Source organism: Notolabrus celidotus, chromosome 17, assembly GCF_009762535.1.
Source record: "Notolabrus celidotus isolate fNotCel1 chromosome 17, fNotCel1.pri, whole genome shotgun sequence".
Lineage (NCBI taxonomy): Eukaryota > Metazoa > Chordata > Actinopteri > Labriformes > Labridae > Notolabrus > Notolabrus celidotus.
This window is the reverse complement of record NC_048288.1, coordinates 15,293,031-15,320,495: the sequence shown is the minus strand read 5'-3', so window position 1 is coordinate 15,320,495 and position 27,465 is coordinate 15,293,031. Positions and strand designations below refer to the sequence as shown.

Here is a 27,465-nt window from a genome sequence, read left to right as displayed (position 1 = left end):
CAATGTAGAATTAAATGAAGACAAAGTTACCGAGTATGCGGCTGGCCTTTGATGAGAATCGGGGAGTGAGGACCCTTCATTTGCAACCTTTAATCAGTCCAATGAGATCAGTTTCGCATGTGATTCTAGAAGAAAAGGAGGTGGGGGGAGAAATGAAATGGTAATTAGTATTGATTATCTATGGGCATGTGACCCTGCCGTCTCCCCTTGCATTCTTAAATCAACCCAAATTATTGGATTTACTAATTTTATGCTCAGAGCACAAGTAGCCAGTAACATGAAAATGCCTCCACAGTGAACCAGGTGCCAAATGAGGTCCAAGGAAATTACAGCGGTGGGAGGAGATGGGAGTCATCTTTGTGTGCGACTGCGTGGGTGTGAGGCTGAATTAAGCACACTGCTTTAAGTTAAGGATGATAATTATTCCAAGAGGCTCTGTTGGGAGTAAAGGTGATTCAGGTAGCTTTTTCTCCAAATTACATTCCACGTCACTGCGCTGTAGCTAAGCGATGTCTCAGCTCGGTCGTATACGCATGTAATTACTCGCAGTAAAGACAGAAAAAAAGCCCATTTAAGCAGGAAAGAGGAGCCCAATTACATGTACACACAATTAATACACCCGTGGGAAATTGAAATTTTCTTTCAAATGATAAGATTAATTCCTAATTACAGCTGCAGACACACACACATGCACATTCACTCAAGGCCTCACACAGTTAATCTACTTTGGTAGATTTAAGCCACCATATAGTGTTATTGTGAGGAGCAGGAGTGGACAGAACTGATGGAGGGAATCGTGTCATAATGCACCCGATGAACCCGGGTAGCAGGGCGGAGATAGTGCTCTGCCGCCATCTGCTGGACACAAGGTAGAACAAAGCACAACATGAGCATTTGTGAAGAGTCATGGAATCTGTCTGACTGGAATTAGTGATGAATAGTGTTTTCTGTAGTCATCTAAACACAGTCCAAACACTAATCTACATGAATAGGAAGATGCCTGTCAGTACATTCTTCTCTTAATCCATGACATTGGATTTTTGGAAGCAGATAAAGACACTGGCAATTATTTTTCCTTCAGTGTTTCAAGACTGGCCTGGTATCTAAGATGGTTTGAAGCTCATTTTCTGTTGGAATAGCTTGTGTAAATCCTGCTTTCAGAAATTCCCCTTATATATTTTTTTTAAGAATTCAAACAATATAATAAAATTGAGAGTTTTTGATGTCATGTTTTTATTGCTCGTGCTACACTTGTGTTTCTGTACTGTTTTTCAGCATCAACAGATCAGGGATGGTTTAGCATTTCTCTTTAAAGCCCACTTGTACTAACTAATCATAACAAAGCAGACTTAGTACAAACACCCCTCCCCTTTCTGCATAGCAGACAATGACTAAAACAGACACACAAAAATTGAACTTTGCAGGTGATTCATCTGTCTTTGTGCCCAATAGGAGGGTCTTTGTAGTTGTTTTGCCTCTTTTTAGTTTCCTTAATGTTTGTTACCTCTTTGTTGTTTTGTCTCGTCTCTCTATCGTCATCTAATTGAAGTCACTTTTGTATTTTTTTGTCTTTTTGTATCTAGTTTTGGTTTCAGTAAGCTTGTAGTTCTTGTTTTGTTTCTGTGCATGCAGTTGTTTTACTTTCAGTAGTGGGCTTGTGTTCCTTTGCAGCCATGTTGTTGTTGTCTCAGCACAGAGGCCCCGTCACAGTGGCCCCCCTGACCTCTTGGGGCCCCTGGTAGCTTGTCTTTTTGCTGTTTCATTCTTTAAACATTATCTTTTGGGACAGTGTATAGAGTAGGAGACTGGGTAGAGAGAGGATGGGGGATGACATGGGGCAAGGTGAGTCGGCGATCCACCCCCTTTAGAGACTATAGCTTCTGTACATGGGGCGAAGGATTTAACTGCTCAGCTTAACCGACACCCCTAGCCTGTTTTTAAATTTGTCCTTTGCCAATAGCTGCAGACAGGTCAATCTTGAAAAACTGCTTTTACTAGACAGAAGTTTGGCACAGGTGTTTGGTATGAAGCCCCTCAAGTTGCATAAGCCTATCATTATCTCATGCTAGCTGTGTGCGCACAAGATAATAACTTGTGTGTACAGGATACTATATTGTTTTTACTGGTTATTATGTGTACTATGGTTATTATCTTGAAGGCACAGGTTATCTTGTTTGGCACAAGTTATCACCTTGTGCACACAGGTTAGCGTTTCCAGCGCTGGAGAGATTGGCAGTGGGTTGCAGCAGCTCCAAACCCTCTTTACCTTTTTACTCTATCTAACTTTCTTTTTTGCTACTTTTCATTATAAAAAGGTGGCATATCTTTATTCATCTACTTTTATTTTTACTTATTTTATTTTACTTATTGAAACTTATTCTTGATTGTACTTATGTCTGGGTTGCTGTAACAATTGAATCTCCCCCCCGCCCCCCCCCGGGGATCAATAAAGTAATATCTTATCTTATCTCTTATCTTATTTGCAGGTTATTATCTTGCTCCCATGTTAAAAATGATGACTTCAAGGATTCATAGTTTGGTGTAGAAGAAACAAATATATCAAGTGGAGTTCTTTTACAAGCTTTGTATCCTAGATGCAAAAGAAATCAGTATTATTTCATAAGATGTAAAGGTGCTACCAAAGTTTGAATATTTCACTCCTTATAAATATCCTGAATAAGCTTGAATGGGTTAAATAAGTCAAGTGACACTTGTCAGTAGGGTACACTTTTCAAGTCTGGCTTTATTTTGTGGGAAACATTAGTCTCTTATACATCTAACTTGTTGGTGCAATAAGACAGACAGCTACTCAGTACAGCAGCGCCTACAGTTAATAATATATCCATGTTGACAAGCAAAATAAAACAAAAGTTAAAAAGATAAATATTAGTTTCAGTGTAAAGCACAGCACACAGTCCTCTTGACTTGCAGCGATAGAACTGTATTGCATCAGTCTCACATAAATATGCTGAACCTCACACTTCTAGGCAGATACACACACTGGTATTACAGCAGATGCAGTGTCTATTCTGTCCTGGTGCAGCTCTGCGCTCAGAGCTCGCCTAAGCAGCCGGAGACAGAGAAAAGTGCAATTTTAAAAACAACAGTGACACTAAAACATCCAGGGCGACAAGGACACACAGACAGATTGTGTGTGTGAAATGATGAGTGTGTGTTTGGTATTAGAAACACTTCAGAGGCTAGGTTACAGGTCATGAGTCTGTCAAGACAAAACAAAGAGGTGAGTCATTGAGGGAGAAGACACAAACAGGAAATGAATACAGATTGTGACGTTGTTACTTGAGCTCAGATTGACGCCTCACAGACCTTCAGTCTTACACACAGACTGGACTTCACAGGCCACCGTACGCAGCGGCCTTCACATGGCTACCGAAGCGTCCGACTCTTTGGGCCGGTTGCGTACAACGTGCTCCAGCTGTCCGGAGTCTGACACGTCGTAACTCGTCTTATACTTGGCAAGGATCTTCATCAGAGGACGCAGCTTCAGCCACCATTGCTCCTTGGGGATCCTGTGACTGCAGAGAGATGAGGAAATGTTGGGGTGATGTAATAGTTTTTTATTACACTTAAGAAAACAATGCCAAAGAACTGGGAGCAAAGGAGTAACACAACCGCTGTAACTCTATCAGTTTGAAAGAGTGTCATCCATGTTTCTTATTGTATATAAACCATGTCTATAATTTGTACAGTCCAATTTTTCCTGCAAATTTTTAACTATTTTTGCTAAATAGGTTATGATAGCATTGCTCCTGTTTCTCCTTGAAAAAAACATAATCAAAACATTCCCGTACAATGACAGATATTCAACTTCCAAAGAAGAGTAAATGTATTTGTTGTTTCTAACTCCTTCAATACTCTTGAAAGTGTGTATTTTTACATTGTGTGTACTTCTCCTGCATTTGCATGACAACAATTTTGCAATTTTTTACACTCCTCCATCTTTTGTATTTATAAAGCTCTAGCTTCCTGCCTACCTGTTCTGTTCTGTTCCTGTGAAAATGGCAATAAAACATTAACTCTATTCTATTCTTCGAGGACTCATTTGTATTGGAAGGGCTTTTGTTCCCTTCTTGGCTAGTTCTGTCCTCTTTCAGAAAAAATCTGGCAACTGTAAAATAATAACTCAACAGCAAATTGGATGAAACATCTAGAGGCTCATCTCACTGCACAGCACAGAGACAGTTTTCTAGGTAGAGCTCAGATCCATCAGCAACGCAAGATCTTAAAATGATGGATAATAATCATGGCAGCATGCAGGAGGGAACATTTTCAGTTTAGAGGGGTCAACAGTTACTATGTGGCAGGTTAGGACTAGTTAAGCTAAGTAAGCCCATTCCTATCATATCAGGATAAAACAAAGGGATATTGACTACATAATATACAGTATCTCACAAAAGTGAGTACACCCCTTGCATTTCTGCAAATATTTAATTATATTGTTTCATGGGACAACACTGAAGAAATGACACTTTGATACAATGTAGGTCGTCAGTGTACAGCTTGTATAACAGTTTAAATATACTGTCCCCTCAAAATAACTCAACACACAGTCATTAATGTCTAAACCCCCGGCAACAAAAGTGAGTACACCCCTAAGTGAAAATGTCCAAATTGGGCCCAAAGTGTCAATATTTTGTGTGGCCACCATTATTTTCCAGCCCTGCCTTAACCCTCTTGGGCATGGAGTTCACCAGAGCTTCACAGGTTCCCACTGGAATCCTCTTCCACTCCTCCATGACGACATCACGGAGCTGGTGGATGTTAGAGACCTTGCGCTCCTCCACCTTCCGTTTGAGGATGCCCCACAGATGCTCAATAGGGTTTAGGTCTGGAGACATGATGATGACCACTCCATCACCTTCACCCTCAGCCTCTTTAGCAAGGCAATGGCTGTCTTGGAGGTGTGTTTGTGGTCGTTATCATGTTGGAATACTGCCCTGCGGGATCATGCTCTGCTTCAGTATGTCACAGTACATGTTGGCATTCATGGTTCCCTTAATGAACTGTAGCTCCTTAGTGCCGGCAGCACTCATGCAGCCCCAGACCATGACACTCCCACCACCATGCTTGACTGTAGACAACAAACACTTGTCTTTGTACTCCTCACCTGGGCATCGCCACCCACGCTTGACACTATCTGAACCAAATAAGTTTATCTTGGTCTCATCAGACCACAAGACATGGTTCCAGTAATCCATGTCCTTTGTCTGCTGTCTTTAGCAGATTGTTTGCGGCCTTTCTTGTGCATCAGCTTTAGAAGAAATGTAAGGGGTGTACTCCCTTTTGTGAGACACTGTATATATCTTTTGCACCAATTCTCAGTTTGGAGTCAGTTTTACGTTTTCAATGTTTAAGCATGTGAATGCAACTACATTTTTCCAATCTTTTTGGACTTTTGGATTAAACTTGAATTACAATGACCTGGATGACAGTAAGCCTTCGCAGGCAACCGATTTCATGGCTATGATGTTGTCTACTTTTTAGCAGCATTTCTTAGGCTACCACTATCTTGTGCACCTTGACGTGTCACACCCTTCTCTACTATGTGCTTCTGTTAGCAATGTTGAAATGCATGACATTGTAATACGTACACAAAGTCAGTGTGCTCCTTGAGTTGAACAACAGGCTGGAAGACCAGAGCCCTACGACGCATCCCCAGCAGACAGCAGGAGTCCTCAGTGTTCGCAAACACGCGACCTGCAGGGGGAAACACGGCAGCCGTCAGAGGTGGAAACACAGAGACTTACTTTGGTCGTCCTGTTTTCTGGATGCAAACATAAAGTCGCACAGGACAGACACTTTGCAGTGGGAGGAAGAGGAGGATGATGATGATGACCTTTTCTGTGTAGATTGTTAAAGCTATTTCTGAATGACTCTACAGGAGGGTGGTGCAACAGATATGAAGAAACAAAGAAAATAATAATTATGATGAAACAGAACTTAAAAGACGACATCGAGCGCCATAGACACAAAGAAATGTGGGGCAAAGCAGGAAACAGAGTGAAGGTTATTATTTCAGCCAATGCTTTAATATTTCCAATCCAACCAGCATTAAGATTTCTGAACTGGAAATATTGAAGCATGGTCGCTGCTGAAGAATATTAAAAAATTGAGGTATGACAGTTTTACCCGAAAGGTGCCTGTGTGGCAGGAAAAAAATGGCAGAACAGTGACGTAGACAGACAGGGACATGGAACTAAACAAAAAGATTGAGATGGTCATGGAGCCAGCGTGGAAAAGAAGATTTACCTTCATCTTATGTCATCCATGTGTTTGGGAAATAGACACAAAAACAAAGAGGAGTTTTAACTTTTATTGCTGTGTTTATACACATGCAGCGTGTTTTTACAGGCTTATGTTCAGAAGAATCACACAGTTGTTAGTGTTATCTGTCAAGTACACTCAGGTCAGTTTTGCATTAAATGTCATGCTGTTTAATGTTCAGTGTAAATATCAAGAAAAATGTCCTCCGGCATGATTACGATACATTAAAGTGTGAGACCGAGTGACTCCATGACAGATCAGGGTAAAGGTCTGCTTCACAGTCACAACTCTGCAGGGGGCGAATACTCTAACACCACAGGCTGTTTTATTAAAGCTGTTTGAATAAAGCTTACCCTGTCTGAATGTTTCCGTCAGCTTCTTGGTCACCCACTGCATCGCTTTGGCAGAGATCTTTGTCCCAAAGTTACGGTCAAACGGAGACGGTGCTCCTCCCTTTGAAGACAATCAAGAGGATTTATTTTTTAAACAGAAAGCAACACAAGAATGATGCTAGCCTGTTTAGTCCTATAGGCTGTAAAAAAACATGGACATAGTCTCAGTAAAATCACCTGTTTGTTCCTGAACAGGTGTTATACAACCCAAAAACTGACTCCAACTAACTTCCAAGATCATCTAGAAACCAGCAAAAACAGAGTTGAGGCTATAATCTAGCCACCTGAAAAGCAGCTGAAACTACCCTGTCACCCTGTCCATCAAATCAGCTTTATCCCACATTATGCCTGATTATATGTCACTCTTAGCCTTACTATAATCAAAACAGATGTCTTAAAAATCTACTACTATCCGTCTCATCACTATCATCTCTCTCTCTCTTCATCTCCCTCTATCCCTCTTTCCAACCCCAATTCGGTCTCAGCAGGTGTGTGTCTAACATGAGTCCGGTCCTGCTCGAGGTTTCTGCCTGTTAAAGGAAGCTTGTCCTTGCCGCTGTAACTTGCTAAATGCTGCAAAGTGCTCTACTCATGGTGGACTAAAATAAAATCAGTCTGAGTCTTACCCTGTCTTGGTGTTGGGTCTTTGTTAATAATTTAACATAGAGAACGGTCTAGACCTGCTATGTTTGTAGATAGTTGTAATGTGGTGCTGTACAAATAAAGACTGATTGATTGATTGATAAAAGAGACAATCTGTACATTTGCTAGGCATAAAAATTAGATAAAGAGGCTTAAGTCATTTCTTGTTCCAGGCTATAAACATGTCTAATTCTGCTGTATAAATGGAAGTTTTAATTTAGCTTCTCAATGAGCCACGTCAGCTTTTGGATCCAGCCTCAAGTAGACACGAGAGAAACTTCAGTTTTTTACACTTCTGCACTGGCGCTTTTTATCTACACCAGAGCCTAAAGCTTTGTTTACCCATGCAAACATAAGTTGATGTGCACTTGAGTGATATCTAATTTGTACTCATTGGCTCAATCTTGGTTTCATTTCTTGTCACTGCATGCTTTGATATCTTTGCGGTTTCTGTTTTTGTCTTCACTGCTTGCATATTCATTCCTTGTATTCTTAGTTAGGTGTTTTCTGTTTGGTAAATCATGGCTGCATGATCTAAAGGACTGAACTCACAAAGTTGCAGCAGTTTTAGCACCATATATGTCCATCACTTGTGACAGCTATCAGCCCTGTCCCACAAAAAACATCCATATGCGTTTGCTGCATTTGACTGAAGAAAGGAGGTACATGGTGAGCTGAGAGAGGTAGAGCCAGTCAATAAGTTGTTTATCATGAAGCCCAGACTCTTCAGATTTTATATTAGTTTTAATCAACATAACACATTTTCCTTCTTGGTGTAACTGGATATAAAAAGCACTCATTCTCGTCCTGCTTAGTGCCTCCACATCATCTCCTCCCATGTGGGAATGTGACAAACTCAGATTGATTAGACCCTTGATTATGAAGATAATGAGTTTGACATTTAATGAAATGAGGCACATTTTTAACTTAAAAGGCACATTTTGCAGCACATAACTTAACCTAAAATTTGCCAACAGAAACAGAGAAGCTGTTTTTTTTCAGTAGTTTTTGGTGCATTCAGGCTTTGTAGATGCTTCAGAATTTCAACGGTTTCTTTATGTTTCATCTGCTGAGGTTCTGCAGCTGCAATCCTTTTGTGAATTCCCCCTCAGTCTTTTTTTCCTTTAAAAGATGATGCATCCATAGTCAAAAGCAAGGAAACCATAAGATGAATATACTGAAGATTCAAACCCAGAGCCACTGGGACAACCAACAATCTTCACTTCTCTTCATTCATTTTTAAAAGCATGTATTTCTTGGAGCTTCTAAATCCGCTGTACTAAGTTTAGAAATCTTAAAATAACAAAACTTTTGTTAAATGTTTTTTTTGTTTCCCATTACTTGCTGCAGACACAACCCAATTTCCCCTCAGGGATCATCAAAGATTTGTTTGATCCAGTTTTATCTGAGGTGATCTCAAGGCACACAGATAAGAAATACAACAAAGCCCCTCCATGTGAACAGAGGTTATGCATATTTATGATACAAATATAGAAAATGGTTTATTAAACCCTCCCCAGTCTGGACAACTTGGTACCCCTGATAAAACTACAGAGGGGAAACCCCTCAGCTCAGTCAGTGTTGAGTAGTGAAGCAGTGTGTACCTGCTGCATGTGTCCCAGCACATTCTTCCTGGAGTCAAACACGCCCTTCCCCTCTTCAGAGTACAGCTGGTAGATAAAGTCTGTGGTGTAGTTTTCATTACTGTTCTCATTCCTAGACACAAACAAAGAAAAAAAAACACTTGACCTCTAAGTCCTCATTCTCTTATTCATCCTGAAGAGTCATTTAAAACAAACACTGACTTCACTGAGATGAGAGCAGTGCTGCAAAGTTTCAGCTCTTCAACTTGTGATATCAGTGCTGGATCTGTTTACAATACAAGCATCTTAACCCTCCTGTTGTGTTGCGGGTCAAATTAACCCTTTTTAAAGTCTATTTTAGGTAATGTATGCCTTCCAAACCAGCTAAATGCAGCATAAAAATCTGGGCAGCATGTGACAGAAGAGGTGTCGTGTTAATTTATCAACATCATTTCATAAAAATAAAAAAAATAAAAATAAAAATTTAAAATAAAATAAACAAAAATGCGTCATGTAAAACTATCGTATTTATATTTAGGGCTTTCCAATGTACATTAAAAAAAGCTTTAACATTAATTTGAATGAAAAACGAGTTATCCTCATTGAACCATGATCTGTGAGGGTTAAAGAATACCAATTGACTAAATCTTGATTTCAATGGTTAGTAATGGAGTTAAAAATTAGATTAAAACAAATGTGTATTAGGATTTTTTGGGGTTCTGACACTTTTGGATAATTGAATATGCCCCAGGATAAATTGACCCAGGAACATTATTGCTGTTCCAGAGAAACAAACATAACAGGAGGGTTAAAATCAGATACTGAGAGCTAGAAATACCGGGTCATAACACTCCTCAAAATACAGCAGCAGTACAACAGTAACAGGATGTGGCTTCAAAGGGGAGATCTCATATTTTGAAGCATGGGTTCTAGTTCACTCATTTTGGGGGTCCTGATGGCTGACAGTGTCATGGCCCTGGTGTCTTTACTGTGATTTTGTTTCTTTGTAGATAATTTGTCTTAGTGTGCAAGAGGGTGTGGATCTTTGGTAATCTGCAAATGGAGAGCCCTGAGTGGTTTGAGCTGTTGAGCTGGATCATCCAGCATCATAATCCTGTCATTCAAAAATACCTTATTCACTAAAGGTTTGAAGCGACAGCAGAAGTCCCTTCTGTCCTCTGCCTCCAAGATCTCATATCGTTAAATACACGATTTAATGTGACTTTATTGGAATTCTTGGTGTTAGATTTTCGTATTTCGTATGTGATTTAGATCATGTGTAAAAGGTGGTAGGGGTGACTTGCCATTTTCATTTTGTCCGTGACTTCTACTGTTTTTCATTTAAGTTAGCCTTAGGATAAGTCACTGTCCTTCAAAATAAGGCCCAGCTTTAAAATCATTGTAATGCTCCTTTAAAAATAACTGACTGTGTAGAGTATGATCATTGTGTTACCTGAGGACCAATCCTCTTTGAATGCTGGTCTTCATTTTCTCTGTCAAATGTTCAACATTAGCCTGCAGGATAAACCAAACATGTTAGTTATTGATGAATGATGTGACAACTACAGATTTGAGACTGAACGCCCTCTGGTGGATGAAGAGAGGAATGACAGCTTCAGGCTTTGACAGAGGAGGAATACAGCTCCATGTAAGACGATACTCAGAGGTGATCTCAGACCTACCTGCAGGTCTCTGATGTCAAACGGTTCCTCATAGATGTAAGCAGCATCGGCTCCGGCAGCGAGGCCGCCCACGCTGGCCAGGTATCCACAGTAACCTCCCATAGTCTCAATGATGAACACACGTCTCTTTGTCCCGCTGGCTGACTGCTTGATGCGGTCACAAGTCTGACACATACAAGCTCAGAACGTCAGTGCACATCAGGTGATAGCTATGGCTAAGAGTTATGACACAGACTGTCTGAGAAACCTGCATTTAAATGTCAGTGTCTGTTCAGGTCTTTTGAATGGAGTCATAGGATCGAACAAAATAATGTATCTGTAAACTAACACATTAAAAAATATATTCATATATTTCAAGTTGGAAGATCCACCAAAAAGTTGCTTTTCTGCATATATACCCTTTAAGAAATAACAAGAAAAAAATGAAATACAGTTGATAACATCAGACTTTGTTTCTCCTCTAAAATATCATTTCAACAAACTTTTCTAAGAGGTGTGTCAGTAAAACTTCATTTTGAAGGTCTGGTGCTGTCAGAGTATGTAGTGTGAGTAAGGATTAACCAGGTGTTGGAAGCTACAACGGTGTTAAAGGGTCATTCCTGTCATTTAGCATTGCTCCTGCATAAAGTTAGGGGGCTTTACAGGGGCATAATTAATACAGACTATTTAAAAGAAGCAAATATATTTTGTATTTTTAGTACCCTGTATAAGTCTAGCTTATTGACTGTATATTAGGCATGGACGTAGCTAATGTGACATCAAAAACTGGTTTGTGGACTTACACATTTAAAGCCTTGTGCTTTATATTTTTGTGCTGCCATCTTAACTTATGGAGCCTGACATGACCAACTTTTGAGTAGAATAAGAGCAACAAAGTTTGCTAAATAATCTGTGATATTAATTTGGATTCTACTTTCAGCAAGTGGCAAATAAGCTTTAATCAAAATTATCTTTAAAATTGAATGCTGTTGAATGTTGAACAATATTGTTGACCTGAATTATTTGATGTGATTAGCTGTGGCTACATTATCTTTTTAATAAAAAAATAAAAATAAAAAAAACCTGGCACTTCTTCTGGCACTAGATGGCAGAACATGTGGCCAATCAGCACTTTACGAAGGTTTTTCCCTCCAGTCTAAATTCTTGCTTGTGTTGTGTGTCGCTTTGGACAAAAGCGTCTGCTAAATGAAATTGTAGAATTGTAAAATGAACAGCTAAATCCTCTGTGTCTTCAGTACAGTGTCCTGTCAATCACAGGTAGACCTGCCCCACATCATACACTGCTTTTTTGTCTCTAAATGGGACCATAACTTACAAAGGGAACATTGTACTGTACTAAAGAAGACTTGAAACTAGAGACCATGAACTCATTTGGAAAATGTTAACTGAGGGGATAAATCATCAGGTTGACCCATTTTCTCAAAGAGTTCTATAAAATGAGACTACTTTTTGGAACCAGTGGATTTACCATCTTTCTGGGAAATCCACTGGTTTCTGTTAAAAACTTCAGCTTTGATATCCCCTTTAATCACTGATCACTAACCTAAATATTATATACAGTTTATGTACAAGCTCCCAGAACACTGGATCATCCTTTGTATATGATGAAACTTGTGTGGATCTTGGATTAGAAACTGCTTGCCCTGTAAATTTCTCTATATTTAATGGAGCAGCCTTTTAAAGGATTACATTTAGGCTAAGATCCTTTCAGTGGTTACATCTCAGCAAATAACCTTGTAACACATTTTCTGCACATTTGATAAAGTTGTTCAGTGTAAGCATTTGACCATTAACTCTTTTTCGTGTGTGTTTGCATCTTGCTCAACAAAGCTGTGTCAGCGGCGAGTCGACTGCCTTACCTCCACGATGGCATTGAGGGCCGTGTCGGCCCCGATACTTAGATCTGTACCCGGCACATTGTTACTTATGGTGGCAGGCAGCATACACATCGGGATGCAAAGCTCCTCATAGGTAGCACGAGCCTCATACAGCTGCAGAAGACTCTCAAACGCCTGAAGCGGCAGTATATGAAAACGAATTAGAGCCACAGAAGGCCAGGCCACTGAGAGAGAGACGTGAATCTCTCTCAGTTTGTTTGAGCGTATCCTGCCATTCCGACTCTTTCCGTGTGATAGTAGCAATGGCTTCCCTTTGGCAGAAAGTACGGGAGGGCGAGTGAGTGAAGAGAAACATGGAGAAGAATGAAACCAAGGAAGACGAAAGGATGATGACAGAGTGGCAGTGTTGAGCCACACAAAGTAAACAAAGAAGAGAGATGATGGAACAGAGAGAGGGAAGAACGACCAGAGATGTGAAAGAGATGGGACAGAGGTTTGTGTGTTTTGCCTCAGCAGCAAAATGTAGTGACGCTGCATGGACAACAATATGTTAGTCGGTCATATATGCTGTGCAAGTTCTTATGCAGGCACACAAGCACTGATAGAGTCTAGATGATGAATGATGATGGTTGTTGGCAATTCCAAAATGAAGACTCAGATAGGTTTCTCCTTTTGTGAACTTTGGGTTAAAGGTTAGTTCTTTAATTGTTTAACCTGGGCTCCTTTTACTTTTTGGTCTAAATTACTTTTAGTGCTAACATTTAAAAAAATGTTCCAGCAGTTTTCTGTAGCCAGCACACAACAAACAGGCTGCAGTGGCTGCAATGTTAAAGTAGGTGTACTTTAAGTGCTTTTTTGCCACCCAAAGGCTCAGCTTGTCTTTTTAATTACTCAACAATCTTATGGAAAGGATCCCCACAGTAATAGAGCTTTTTTGTAAAGGCACTTTTTTTTAGCTAGAAACATGATCTCAACATAGTGACTGAAAATGACGACATCACTGCGCTTTCGAACAGCACATTTCACTTTAAAATACCACTTTTATATATCAGGTGTCAGTCAGAGCTTCCTCCGCAGACTCCAACTAGTTGAAAATGCAGCCGCTCGGATTTTAACAGGCACATCAAAATATCATCACATCACTCCTGTCCTGGCCAGCTTACATTGGTTGCCAGTTTGTTCTCATGTCGATTTTAAGATCTTATTGATTACTTTCAAAATGTTAAATGGACAAACTATTTAAGCGATCTTTTAACCCCCTATGTGCATGGGCGGCTGGCCCCTCAGGTCTGTGGATGCACCTCTGCTGGTTGTGCCAAGATCCCGCCTTAAAACAAAAGGTGACCGGGCCTTTCCAATCAGAGCTCCAAGTTTGTGGGACTCCCTGCCACTGACGATTGGACAGTCCAAAACCTTAACTGCTTTTAAATCCTCACTAAAAACAATTTTATGTAAGCAGGCATTTCTCCACCCCTAATTCTTGAATTTGCTCTGCATTCAGATGTCTTGTTTTGATTCTGTCTTTGTTTGCACAATTTTTTATGCTTTGTAATTTCTCTGCTTTTTTGTTGTGAATCACTTTGTAATCTTGTTAAGAAAAGGGATATATAAAGAGTTTGTTTTTTTTATTATTATTATTATTATTATTATTATTATTATTATTATTATCATTATTATATGCCAGATAGCTCTGTCAAAAGTAATATGCACTTTATGTTAATCAGAATTAAAGTACTACCATTTTTGAGCTACCACCTACAAGCTATGCATACAGCTGCAGCTAATCAGACAGATGTCAACAAGCAACTGCATCACAAAAGCCAGTGGAGCACCACTTTGGAGTGTACAATCACTGCAGACCTTTATGACATTCAGACTACACTAGTGCAGCAGTGCAGAGTTTATCTGGATAAATAATGTAAAAGTCAAGACCATAAAGTGCATTTCATTACATTCATTTGATTCTTGAACTAAACTTTGGCAATATGGACTTTAACCCTCCTGTTATGTTCGTTTCTCTGAGACAGCAATAATGTTCCTGGGTCAATTTGACCCGGGGCATATTCAATTATCCTAAAGTGTCAGAACTAAAGAAAATCCCAATACACGTTTTTTTTAATCTAATTTTCAACTCCATTACAAACCATTTAAATCAAGATTTAGTCCATTGGTTTTCTTTAATTCTCACAGATCATGGTTCAATGAGGATAACTCACTCGTTTTTCATTCAAATTAATGTTAAAACTTGTTTTAATGTACATTGGAAAGACCTAAATATAAATGAAGTAGTTTAATATGACATCAATTTTGATTATTTCATTTCACATTTTTAGATTTTATGAGACTAGACTATGAGACTGTAGGTCAATTTGACGCACAACATAACAGGAGGGTTAACATAATATTATTTTGCTTTAAAAGTGTTTCACAGCAAATTTCAAATAGTGGACCAGCAACTCATGTATTCCAAAAAGTAAAAATACACTTTTTCTATATTGAGTCTTGGGGGTTTTGAAGAGCATATATGATCTTAATCCTTACTAAAGTCTGTCTCTGCAGGGATCCTTTCGGCAACGTTTTCAGACACTTTGAACATGATCTGAGCCCGTCAGTGGAAATGACACGTCCTTTGATCGGATGCATGCAGCAATTACCCTCAGTTTCTTGGTTGCTGGCTGAAGAAATCTACACGAGCGTGTTTCATGTTTTTCTTGGTATTTTTTTAGTCACTTAGACCACAAAAGATGATAATAAAAAAAATGGGCCATGCTTGAAAAAACAAGATGAATTATTTTGCGTCATTCTAAAGCATTAAAAGGTAGAATAGTTTATTCAGACGCACAATGCAAAATGTCTGTGGCATATTGGAGTACAGTTAGCTCATTAGCAGCTCCACTGAATTTAATTGAAGTGCATTTTTAAATAAACTTCAAGATTGTTCACTTGTTTTGTAGCAGAAAGTGCAAGCTGAGTATACAACATCAAACCTGCATGCTGTTAACAACTCATTTTGATGTTAGTAGATATTATACAAACACACAGTCAGGGAGAAGTAAGGGCAGGCAGAGCAAACATGGCAGTCACGGCAATCGTGCAGCTCACAGCATGCCTCCATGTTGTCGCTCACTTACCTGAGAGGGGAGGGAGGGACACTACGTGACGTGATATATCTTTACCAGTCTTACCATTACAGATAGATTCTTCTGTATGGATGAATACATTTGATGTTAAAGTTAAGCTTATGTCAGAATGTACTCAGTTTTACTCCCTGACAGACTGGTCGAAAAACTGAGTGATCAACTTCTCCCTTCTTGAAACATGACTGACCGGCTGGTTATGTGAGCTCAAGCCTGTTGGAGTGTTTGTCTGCTTGTGTTGTGCTTTATATCAGTCTGTGTGTAGCTATCATCTACTCTGGTTGCCAGCCCCATCACTTACAGTAGTGATGGCGTTCAGAGCCGTGTCAGCGCCAATGCTGAGGTCTGAGCCCGGCACATTGTTGGAGACAGTGGCTGGGACCATGACCATGGGCACACAGAACTCGTCATATTTCCCGCGCGCCGTTAACAATTCCAGCAGTGACAGGAAGGCCTGCAGGGCAGAGCCACAGGGCTTTAGTGTTTGTGAGGGAAGAGCTTTTTGGATGGCTGGTTTGGGTTGAGAGGTGCTACTTGCCACAAAGGAAGGGAGGAGAGACAAAAATGAAGGGTGCCAAGGGGAGGAGCCAGGTCTATCACAACGGACAGCAGCGAAACAGACAGGTAACACTCCACAATAAACAACATTATCTCGCACTCACTCACACACACTCACACACATTTAAACACTTTTTTACTTGCATACATCACAGGAAAATTAAGCCGGTGAGCATCTAATCGGGATTGCGTGAAATGGCTGGAATAAAGCAGGTGCTCTGTTTCCAAATAAAACCAAATCATTACATTAATTAGCAATACTTTGCAACACTACTAAACTAAATCATCAAAAAACATTCTGCTTACTCTCTTAAACTTTACTCAAAACATTGGAAATTAACAGTGTACAAATGTTTTTCTTCAGTTCATGTTGTTTTAAGTTCTGGCAGAGAAATGGCTAAAGCATGATTATGTGCATGATTATGTAGGATGTACGGAAGCCCTGAGAGGACAGTGAAGGAAAATAAGTCTGATCATGTTTTTTTTTTTGCCTCCAATTCAATTGTGGGAAAATGAATAAAGGTAGGGGACAATAAGTGCTATCTAAAAAACTGAAAGGGGTTTAAAAAGATTGGAAAAAGCAATACTTTGCAATTTTTTTTCACCCTTATCACAGAAAATACAACAGAGTTCAAAGTGGAAAAAAAACACATTTTGAATCATTTGGCTGAGTTCCTTTCTTGTGTGTGAAACAGGTTAACTTTAATATTTTACTTTCTCAAGTTACTTTTTCGTTTCACATGAAAAAAATGACAGATAAATAAGAAACTGCCAGAGTAATGTTTCCAGATTCCTTTTAAAACATTTGAGAACAGTGAAACAAGATTCAGGAACAAGAAAGATTACACATGTCAAAACTTGTTTTTGCATGTTCCTTTATCTCTCAAAAAAAAAATTAAATTAAAGAAGTTTTTTCAGACTTTAAAAGATTTTTTTTTTTGTTCTCACTGTCCTCTCAGTGCCTCCAGAACAGGTTTGTATGGTGATGTGCTGACATAAAATGGGATAAGTGTGATGGAAAAGATCCAATAACAGTTTTCATTGTTGTATATTGTACAGAACATATAGACAGAATAAAAATCTAAAATGTATTAAAGACACAAAGTTGCTTCATATTAGATTTGACATTTAAATGAATTTAAAAAGAGCAACAATGTTTGATTTAGCTTAAAGATGATCACACACTCTTGTTTGCAACATAATCAGAAGGAGGAATGTAGAATTAAACGTACCTCAAATCCACCGACAACAAGGAGTGCATTAATGTTGTGCATTCTCATCTGCTCGGCAATTTTGTCAACATGCTTTGCAGGAAGTGTTCTGAAAGGAGGCAGGGAAAATTTTAAATTGATACTTGTGAAAAAAATAAAAGAAGGAACATTAAAGGAAAGAAACAATAACATAATGTGCATGTTCACAAGATAATACCTAAAGAGCGTGTGCATTTAAAGCAACAATCATCTCACATACAGCAAACAGCTGGAACTAATTTTATAACCTGTTTACAATACTACACAACACCGGAGAAGGACTTGGTGATTCCTCATAGGACTTATTAGTAATGCTTAACAGTCACTGATCAATCACACAGGACACATTAAGATAGGCATGCAAGGATGCGCTCAACTCCTTATATAATATGTTTTTTTTAAAGAATAGGTAAGCCGATTTACGTTCCATCTCCTTCAAAGAGATGGTCTCATATACCTGATATTTGTGGAGATTTACTTTAGCCTTTATTCTGCCTTACACTTACGTTACTTTATTGCTTATTTTGAAAGGACACTTGAGGTCAGTGTTAATTTTGGCGGCTATTTTAGATTTAGTCTTAGTCTTAGTCTTTAGACGAAAATGCCCGTTAGTTTTAGTCACATTTTAGTCTTTTCAGCCCTTTATAGTTTTAGTCGACGAAAACTCCAAACATTATAGTCTTTGATTTTTGCCAAAACATCTCCACTCTTTGAATAATGCATATCGTCGATCAGATATTGGTAACAGGGTTATACCAAGTGTTAGAATCGTTAACATTTCACTCCTTTAACACTTTTGCTTGTGTAATATCTTAAGTTAAATAATCAAGCCTGTCCCTGCTAAAATGTCAAAAGAAAACATTCTTGATGTGACCACTGTGACTGTATTTTGATTCTCTTGACTCACAGAAAAATGCCATGAAAGGACTGTATTGCACATTTACGACGGTCCTTGAATGCATCTCGCAGCGACAGAGGCACTGGACAGACAGTCAGTTCACGGCACTCTGAAATGCATCTGCATCTTTGATGACAAGGAGTTGATCGAAACTTACTAAATGTGTCTGATGTATCACCAAACTGGATTAAATCAAGCTGTAGACGCAGAGCTTTTTACGGTGAGAGCGGCAAAAACGGCAAACATCAAATATTAAACAGACGTCCCCTAGTTGTGTCTTTGTCACTAACGCACACCGGGGGTAAAAACCCTCAATGAAACAGAGACAGATGCATGGAGGAGGGGAGAGCTGGTTCATAAAGCACACCTGCTGCAGGTAGAGACCAAGCTAACACTGCGCCCCTCAGATAATAATGCAGCCTGTCACAGGAACGCATCACTTTTATTTCTAAAGATTAGACGCACAGCGAGGTAAAACATGGATTCTGAATGTCCGACTGTCGGCCACTAATGTTTTCGCCTCGTCATCGTCTCGTCAACAAAATCAAAACATATTTTCTTCAGAGTTTTTATTATCAGTGATGCACTTTAGCTCGTCATAGTCTTGTTTCTTCATGAAAAAATGAGTCGTTGACGAACATTTATCGTCATAATTTCGAAATTAACACTGCTTGAGGTTGGCCAGATTACAAAGTTACAGGAGTAAATGCTAAATGCACAATGAATAGCAGGAAAAAGCTTTTACATTGTTGTAGTGTTGGACGATTGACAAAAAAAATCGCTGATAAAGTGAGTCACTGTTGAATCAAAAAGTTAGAGAGTCATTGGTGATGTTGTCATACATGTTTTCATACTGGATTGGAATTGCTGAGGAGAGAGACATCTTGCATCCTTACGATCTTAGCACCCTCTGCTGTTTGAAAAAGGTATCATGACTCTTTTTCTATCTCACTGATTGGAATTGTCTGTTATCTCAGGAGGTATGGTTACATCCTTTGATCTAGACTCTACCTTTTAGTTCCCAACAAAGATCCGCCTTGTCCCGTCCATCCTCCAACATCAGCCCATTTAATCTCCTTTATCTGGGGAGAAAAAAGAAACAACACATGTAATCCTAAATCCTGATTTAAATACTCACTTCTACTTAACATAACGTTATTCTGAGCTACTGCGACTCTGACGTTTCATTTCGCTCTCAACCTCCTGCCTTTTGCTGAAATTCAGCCCCCGACACATCCTCCTTTGGTCAGAGCTTGTTAGCAGGAGAGCTAGTTTCCTGGACACACTCTCTTACACATAACAAATTAACTGGACCAAAGAAAACCCAGAGGTGAGCCACAGAGAGTCCCGGAGCATTGAAGTATAGAAATCCATTACTCCCGCTGCTCTAATCTTCTCAGGGTCAGTTGGCTCGGCCTGATTTCAGCCTGCTGGGGCGCGCTGGGTGTTTAACTAACCAGTGATGTTGGAGACATTTTGATGAAGAGAAATGGTCTGTTCTTTTGTTAAGTGCTTTTCTTTGACTGAGAGGATTTACTGTGTTCCACTGGGAAAGGTCAGATGAGGATAAGGGAGAGGGAACCAGTTGAACCAGTCCGTCACAGGGGAGGGAAAATGTCTCACATTACTGAACAGAACAGCTTTCCCCTGATAGACTCAGATAACTATTGTCTGCTTTTACTTAACATTGAAATGGAGAAGTACTCCTACAGCAGGATCACATAAAATTCCCCCACTGACTCATTATTTTAGGCTTTTTTAGGTTCTGCGCCCTCTGTTGCCCTCTTTTGGTTAACAGTGGTACTGTGGTGACTTTGAGCTGTGTAGTGGAGGGACCGGATTATCCCTTAATTTTGCCTGATTATAGAGATAATGTCCGACTCTCATCAGGCTGAGCCAATTTGCCAACTGTTAATTAAATCATTGAAAAAGTAAACCTCACTTTTGTTTAGCTATTAAATCCGAATACTGGATGAAGTCCATCGTCTTTATACGTCTTTAATTTAAAGACAAAATCTTCTTAAAGGGATGACAAAATTACCAAAACAGGAACTCTGTTTATAACAACAGGACATAGATTTCAGATAGAGGTGCAACAAAGTTTGCTGATTAAGCTAAAAATAATTCCATAAGCTTGTTAAAAATAGACTGGTTAATTATGTTTTCATGTTTTCAGCTGACTCACTCTGAAAGGAGAATCTTTTTAAAGGGTCCCAGTTGGTTCTCTTGGATTCATGCATGATATTAACCGGCTACAAGGCTAGAAATAAAGCGCTGTTGATAGTCAATCCAGAACTCATGAAAACAAACAAACCCCTGGGTTATTGAATAACACTGTGGATCTACTGTCCTAATGTTATGCTTTGATGGCATAGATCAAAATAATTTTCTTTTCTCGCTCAATTCTGATTGGCTTCTAAGCCTTGATGGTTCACTTTTAAGGAATATGTTTGGTTGAGGTCTTGCTTTCTCAAATAACATTAGCAGCCTGATTGAAATTCTCCCAAATTAAAGTAGGACAGAGCTAAAAATATTTCTCAAACAGTCACATCAAGACTTTCTCCTCACACAGCATAACCACATAATGAATGTGTGAGATGTGAACGGGCTTAAACATTGAAACCCTATCCTAAACATTTGGCTCTGGAATAAATGTTTGTCACAGGTAAACATAGATGTGTTTTGTTTTTTGCTTTGGAAAGGCTAAGGAAAACACAACTCTCTAAAGTCTTGACATGAAGACTTTCCTCTCCTACATCTCAACAGACACACGCCTTCACTTTGTGGTTAAATATAAATCTTGATTGACCTGCTCTACCATGTTGTAGCTGCTAAGACTGAGTGATTGCAGCTGGGGAGAAGGTTTTAGAAGAGCACATATTTCAGTACATGTACTCATATATCAGCTCTATAGTACCTACCTGCCCTTTGTAGAATCCCTCAAACCCATCACTGACAGCAAACATCTTGTGCCCCTCAGAGATTCCCACCCTGACGGCTGATCGAACGGCAGCGTTCATCCCCGCTGCAGGGGCTCCGACGTTCAACACAGCAACGTTGAAGTTGCTCTGAGGGCAGAGAACAGACATGAAAAAGGACTTAATAGTAACACTAAACACAGAGAGTATGTTGCAGTTGTTTTTGTTGGACAGTTGATCAAGCTCTGCAGAGTGAATCAATAAATACTATCTGGTCTGTGCTCAGCTTCACGCTGGGCCTGCACTGGTCATTATCACAGATACAGAGGGAGCAGAACCCTGCAGCGAGCTCCACAGCGTGACGTCTGCCTGCTGAGCTGCCTCTACACTTCTCTGGTCTTCAGTCTCAGCTGCTCCAGCAGCAGGCTGCCGCAGCTACCGGCAAGGTTGAACAAGTCATCCCTCAGCGGGGGGGGCCAGGTGTCATCTGGTATTGCTGCACAGCTGAGCCGCATGTGAAGTCTTTCACTTTAATTAAAGACTGCATGGCGAATACAAGGTAACAGCAAGCAGGTAGATACTGTTTATCATGAGCTGGGAAACATTATTATTATTATATGTAACACATTGTTTCAGCTTAATGAGGAATTCTAGCATTCTAATACCTGGGTCCTATTTCACATCTTTTGAGATCTGAATGGCTAAAGGCTACCAATTTTACATCCACAAAAAGACTTGTGTTTGTGAGGTTCCAATGGTTATGCTAAGGCTCCACTAGAAATTATCCTTAAAAATAGCAGTGGCGGTTCTGGGGAGGGGCCAACAGGGGCCCGTGCCTCTGTAAAACTGAGCCTGGACCCCCCTGTGCCCCCGCCTCCACACAAAACAAATATTATGCAATAAAAAAAGCTTCGGTATCGTGCCGATGTTACAGGCAGAAGACATGCGTGTGGCACTTGGTTCCAGTCCCTTCGAGCGCTAAGGGACACATGTTGAGTGTAAACAGCCAAACAGCTGCTGTCAGTCTGCATTTTGATATCGTACACAGTAGTATATACGTCTAGTATATAGCGATGCACTGATGTTTTGCCAGTTTATTCTCAGCCGATCCTCGCCCTTCTCAGTCTCTTTTGTCAGGGTTGAATGTGTCCCTCTGACAACACCCTTGGCCCCAACCTGGCCCCCCCAGTAAAACTGGTCTAGAATCGCCACTGAAAATAGACCTTCTTGTTCAGGGGTAAGATTTGTATTTAACTAGAAACTGCTGTGCTTTGCTCTTTTCAAAGCCACCAGACCCCATTGGCAAAAACAGCATTTTAGAGAGTTGCTGGTCTACCACTGCCTCTGTCTGTTTGTGTTACTGTGACTTTGATATCATCAGTATTTATTTAGGATCCAACCGGATGTTTGTGTACCACACAGTAACACATAAAAACTAAATGATTGAAGCACTGGTAGTCCCGCAACTTCTATATTCAGGGAGATAAAACTACTGATTTAACAATGGAGTCTGGTAGCTTTAAAGGGAGCGTTGAGGTTATTATTTCAGATTTCTAAAAAAGGAGATTCAGCCTTAAACAAAAAGGTCCATCTCCACAGGGCTCCTTTCTGTAATATTGTAATCATCTTGAAATAATAATCTTGGCCTGTCACTTGTAAAAACAAGCACTAGTAATGCTCATATTTGAGCAGGTGTAACTGACCAGCAGCCTGTTGCACCAGCTGTGCGTAAGCTCAAACGTAGCCTAGTTTGAACGCAATTTCTCATTTAGGATGGAGTTTACACTCTACTAACGTTTTGGACGTTGCACCAGCTGAGATAGTTCCAACGTAAGCCAAAGTTACAACGTAATTCTTACACTTAGCTCCTGGTAGGTGTAAAGTCCTCTGTAGAGTATATCGGCTGCCATGGCGCGTTGTTTTGAAAGGTGGGATGATTGAGGAGATACAGAGGGTTCTCCCAGCTATAACGTCGGCAACGCGATATCCGTGAGAGATTACATCCTTTGGAAAAATTTGATGACCAAGATTTGCACTCCTCAGTATTAACATATGCTGTAGCTGATCATTTTACCACTCGATGTCACTGTTATTATAGACACTGTAGATAAAGGCTTTAGGCTGTAGTTATCACCTTACTTTAGTTTGATTCAGCTGTCGGTCAGTTCTGAGACGATTAGGCACGAAAGATAACAATGCATCAAAATTGGTGCTTTCCTCTGATTGGCTGCTGGAAGTGTAAACGTCATATCTGCGACAATGTTTTGGTTAGTTTGGACGTTACTGTCTACTAGTTAAGATGAGCCTTACGTCTCTGTGGTGAAACCAATCAATGACACAACTTAAGTTACAAACTAACTAGTTTCAACGTTTGGTTTAGTGTGGACTTTACACCCTAACTTAGGACACAACTTACACATAGCTGGTGCAACAGGCTGCATGTGATTAGTACAGCAGCCATGACAGTCCTTTTAAAGGCTGCCGCCTGAACAGCTGCTGGGACAATTCCAAAAAATGTTCTAACTTAATGACCATTTAGAACCCTAAAATTGTAGCAACAGGTCCTTGGTTTAAAAATACTATTCTTATTGTCAGCAGGAAAACGCTAACACAACATTTAGTTGTCAATTACACACATTAAAATTACGACAGTGATTAAACTCCACATCTAAAGGAATAATTACTTTGTAAGTGAGCCTCTGAAAATAGCAGCAGCAGCATCAGGACTGTTTGCTGTAGCTGAGTCATCACTTGTGGTCAGATCTTTAGCACAGTGTAATAAAAAATTAAACATCTCTGTGGCTTTGGGAGATCAATTCAGCCCTCTCAATATAACCTGCACTCCAGGCATGGTGGAGACTACTACTGCAAAATTAAAAACAATACAAACACAACATGAGGGGACTCACAGTTGGCAGTTCAGATTCTGGTTTACGATGAGCCAGCAGTTTGTATGTCTTCAGGTTGTTTTCAAAACTCCTGCAATAAAAAAGTGGGACATGCAATGTTGTCAAATCTACAATTCAGTATGTGTTCACTGCCATGCCTTCTCATATCATAAGGTCAAAACTGAGGGCTGTATTTAACATTTTCTGTATTGTTATAATTTCCAGCTAAGTCCTGGGTGGAAATAAACGACAGGTGGAGATCTCTGGTCATACCTGCCCCGAAGCTTTACAGCCTCCTCGAACCGCTTCTCGTCCATGGCCTTCTGGACCTCTTGAGTCTGAGTGAAGAGAGCATATCATCATCATTAGATGTAGCACATAGTAGTTAAGTGAAAAATTGTGATGCCAGACTTTTTTGCCTGACGGTCTCAGGCAGCATGTTTGGCCTTCAGAGGAAAACTGATCCAAATAATGAGAGGGAGTCAAACTAGAAAGAGTCTTTGAAGTGATTCAAAGTGAATTTAGGAAAGTTATAGCCAATGTAAAGCAGCTAAAATATGTGTTATAAGTTCACAATTGTTAGACCCGGATGGATGTTTCACCTCAATTTTTTTTTTTTAAGGGCCTGCAGGAGTGGAGAGATGTGTGCACAGGGAATTGCAATGATGTAGATGGTTGTGTAAAATTTAAAAAAAACCAAGAGATGTTCTTGCATCTACAAAACCAGGGCACAGTAAACCTTTTTAACATGAAGGTTAAGTTTGAGGTTATTTTCAAATATTAAAACCATCACTGTATAAAATATGGACGTAGTATCAGTCACGTCACCCATCTGTTTCTGAAGAGCTGTTTTGAGGCCAGCCATATTGCTGCTGTTGAGCGATTGTGACGTAAAGAGGCGGGCTTTGAGCCTCCTAGCCAACAGCTACAGTGTTCCCACCTGTCAGTCAAGTCAGCTGTGCCTCTCATTGGAAGACTTGTAATCTCAATAGAAATGAGCTATCCAGACTACACTCGTCTTTTGTACCAGGCTGTAAACATGTTTATTTCTGCAGTAAAGATTGGCTTTTTTGAATTGGAGTGTATGTGGTTTCCGGTACTCCGGGAGCCAGCCTCAAGCGGATCCTAGATGAACTGCAGCTTTTAGCACTTCCGCATTGGACTCATATTTTTAGACTGGAGGTTGCCGCTTGATTAAAACATGATCTCTCACAGAGTGCTTGAAACTGGCTCCCAGGAGAGCTAGAAAGCAGATTTGGTGTAACTGGGTTAAAAAAAAAAGTTTTGAATCACTGACTAGTGAAGTAACAATTTCATCATTTTTAACAGCAACAACAAATATCTGCAAGGACAAACTTTGATCTTTAATGAGTCTATTATCTGCTGAACATGTTTGCTTGTTTAATTAAAAGGGGAGGAACAAAGCAAGACAAAACATGCAATCTGTTCCACTTCAAACTGTAATTACTTTTAACCTTACTTCAACCTGCGATAAAAATGTCGGTCAAACTTGAACCACTTTCCAGGAGCTGCAAATTAAAGTAAACAGTAGTAAGTTTTCCCTTGAGTTAAATCCAAACATGGGATTACAACAATAAAGCTTCTGTGTGCTTCTGTGGAGATGGGCGGCGATTACATCACCGAGCTGCAGGCAGTCATCGCCCAACGCTGCCAAATGCCTCAGATAATCATTAACCAGACACAACTGCCTCTCAAACAATACAGCTCTCTTGTGAACATTAGTGCTCTCCAGACCCAATGGGCTGTGCTGTTTGTCATCATTACTTAAGCTCCTACAGCCGTCCCCACTGACTCTTTGATTCCAGCAGAGTCATTTTACAGCGTTTGGTTGTGCTCTGCAGTTTCCTCCTCTCCCTCTCCCCACTCAGATTCCATACTTTTCACAAATAATGGGTTGCATTTTTGTGTGTGTTGAATGTGTGTTATTGTTGGCTTGTTTCCAGCCCAGTCCAGTGCCTACCATCTGTACGCACTCCATCAGAGGCAGCCGCACAGATTGGTTACCGCATAGAGAGACCACACAGGCTGGAGTGTTTGCAGTGGTCTCCAGGAGAGCGAGGACAGCCTCCACACCCATACGACTGGCCTGTGAGAGAAAACACATGAAAGCTGCATTACACTGACTTTTAAAACCTTACATCTTTAGAACTGTACACATGCAATGTTTTCCAAAATGAATCAATGCTTTGAAAAAGATAAAGAAAAAAGGTTATGAGTTTAAAATCTGTCCTCTAAGAATGAAACTGCTTTGACGAGGATCCTTTTCATCTCCTCATGTAGGAACAGGTAGTGAGCGCTTTATTCTTTATCCTTCATTGAACAAGTCTTTTTTTTTTTAACAACAAAGAACACTTTTTATCTGCCACTGAGAGTCATTTCAACTATTACTTTATAGTTCTGTTTTTTTTTTAATGATTTGCATTAGATTGTGTTCTTCCCTTCCCTTACTTGGCCTTGTTTCAAGACAACTGCATGATACTAAATATAAAGCTCCAGGGAGGAGTTTTTAAACTCAGGACAAGATTAGCAAAGAGCTAAAACATACAGGGGGCTCCAAAAATGGCACACACTGACAGTAAACATTTCCTAAATCTCTTTAATAACTGAAAAACAAGCTTGTATCAAGCCTTGCAGAGCTAGTGTAAAGCTATCAGTGGGTTCTTTGATACGTTATATATTAGGGATGCACAATATTATTGGCACAATATTGGTATCGGACGATATTGGCTTTAAATAGAACTATTGGATATCGGCCAATACACCGATATCCGCAGATATAATTAACTGATAAAATAATGGGCTGCTGCACACATGTTGGGCTCATGTTTTAAGATAAATTTGAATTTAAGCAGCAGTCTGTAAGATAAATGTAGCTGACTAATTTAGGCACACTGTATCAGTATCACCATAATACTGTACGCTAATTCCAATACAGAAGAGAATTGATGATCTCTGCAATTAGGTGCGCGGAAATAATATCGGTATCGGTAATCGGCTAAATGAGTTGTAGAATATCGGCATATCCGATATCGGCATAAAATCCAATATCGTGCATCCCTATTAAATATTTATATGTTTTAAATACCTTACAAAAATACATATATTTGTGTTCTCTTTGTTGTTGTTTTGCTTACTTTAAAGCTCCTGTGAGGAACCTTTCGGTTGTGTCAATTTTGGTGCCACCTGTGGGCAAAGCAGGACGATTTCTCTCTTTGCTGATCTTGTCCTGAACATGTTTATGTGTTTTCAGACATACAAACAGACATCGTTATCACCTCCTACCTCCACAGCAGGTCTGGCAAGTATATCAAATTAAAGTATAGGAATAAATAACCTCCGCAATGGTGGTCTGGTTTGCTTTTGTAGCTCATCC

General features: G+C 39.8%; 1 protein-coding gene across 10 annotated transcripts in view; it reads right to left on the bottom strand.

Annotated features, from left to right (window-relative positions):
- Window positions 1-2,718: 2,718 nt before the first annotated feature.
- The window catches only part of pfkpa (phosphofructokinase, platelet a), a 46,741-nt gene continuing 21,994 nt past the window's right edge, over window positions 2,719-27,465 (bottom strand). For 2 of the 10 annotated variants that reach the window (XM_034706337.1, XM_034706336.1), the window contains exons 10-23: window positions 26,053-26,178; window positions 24,345-24,409; window positions 24,093-24,162; window positions 21,187-21,333; window positions 19,277-19,347; window positions 17,350-17,437; window positions 15,861-16,013; window positions 10,585-10,749; window positions 10,356-10,417; window positions 8,924-9,035; window positions 6,639-6,738; window positions 6,271-6,276; window positions 5,613-5,718; window positions 2,719-3,536 (exon numbers count right to left, since the gene is read on the bottom strand). In XM_034706337.1, coding sequence (XP_034562228.1) covers window positions 3,380-3,536; window positions 5,613-5,718; window positions 6,271-6,276; window positions 6,639-6,738; window positions 8,924-9,035; window positions 10,356-10,417; window positions 10,585-10,749; window positions 15,861-16,013; window positions 17,350-17,437; window positions 19,277-19,347; window positions 21,187-21,333; window positions 24,093-24,162; window positions 24,345-24,409; window positions 26,053-26,178 — 1,428 coding nt within the window. In that variant the 3' untranslated portion in view covers window positions 2,719-3,379. Of the gene's footprint in view, window positions 3,537-5,612; window positions 5,719-6,270; window positions 6,277-6,638; window positions 6,739-8,923; window positions 9,036-10,355; window positions 10,418-10,584; window positions 10,750-12,443; window positions 12,597-15,860; window positions 16,014-17,349; window positions 17,438-19,276; window positions 19,348-21,186; window positions 21,334-24,092; window positions 24,163-24,344; window positions 24,410-26,052; window positions 26,179-27,465 lie in introns of all 10 variants that reach the window. The other 8 variants (XM_034706334.1, XM_034706333.1, XM_034706341.1 and 5 more) reach the window with 5 other exon arrangements.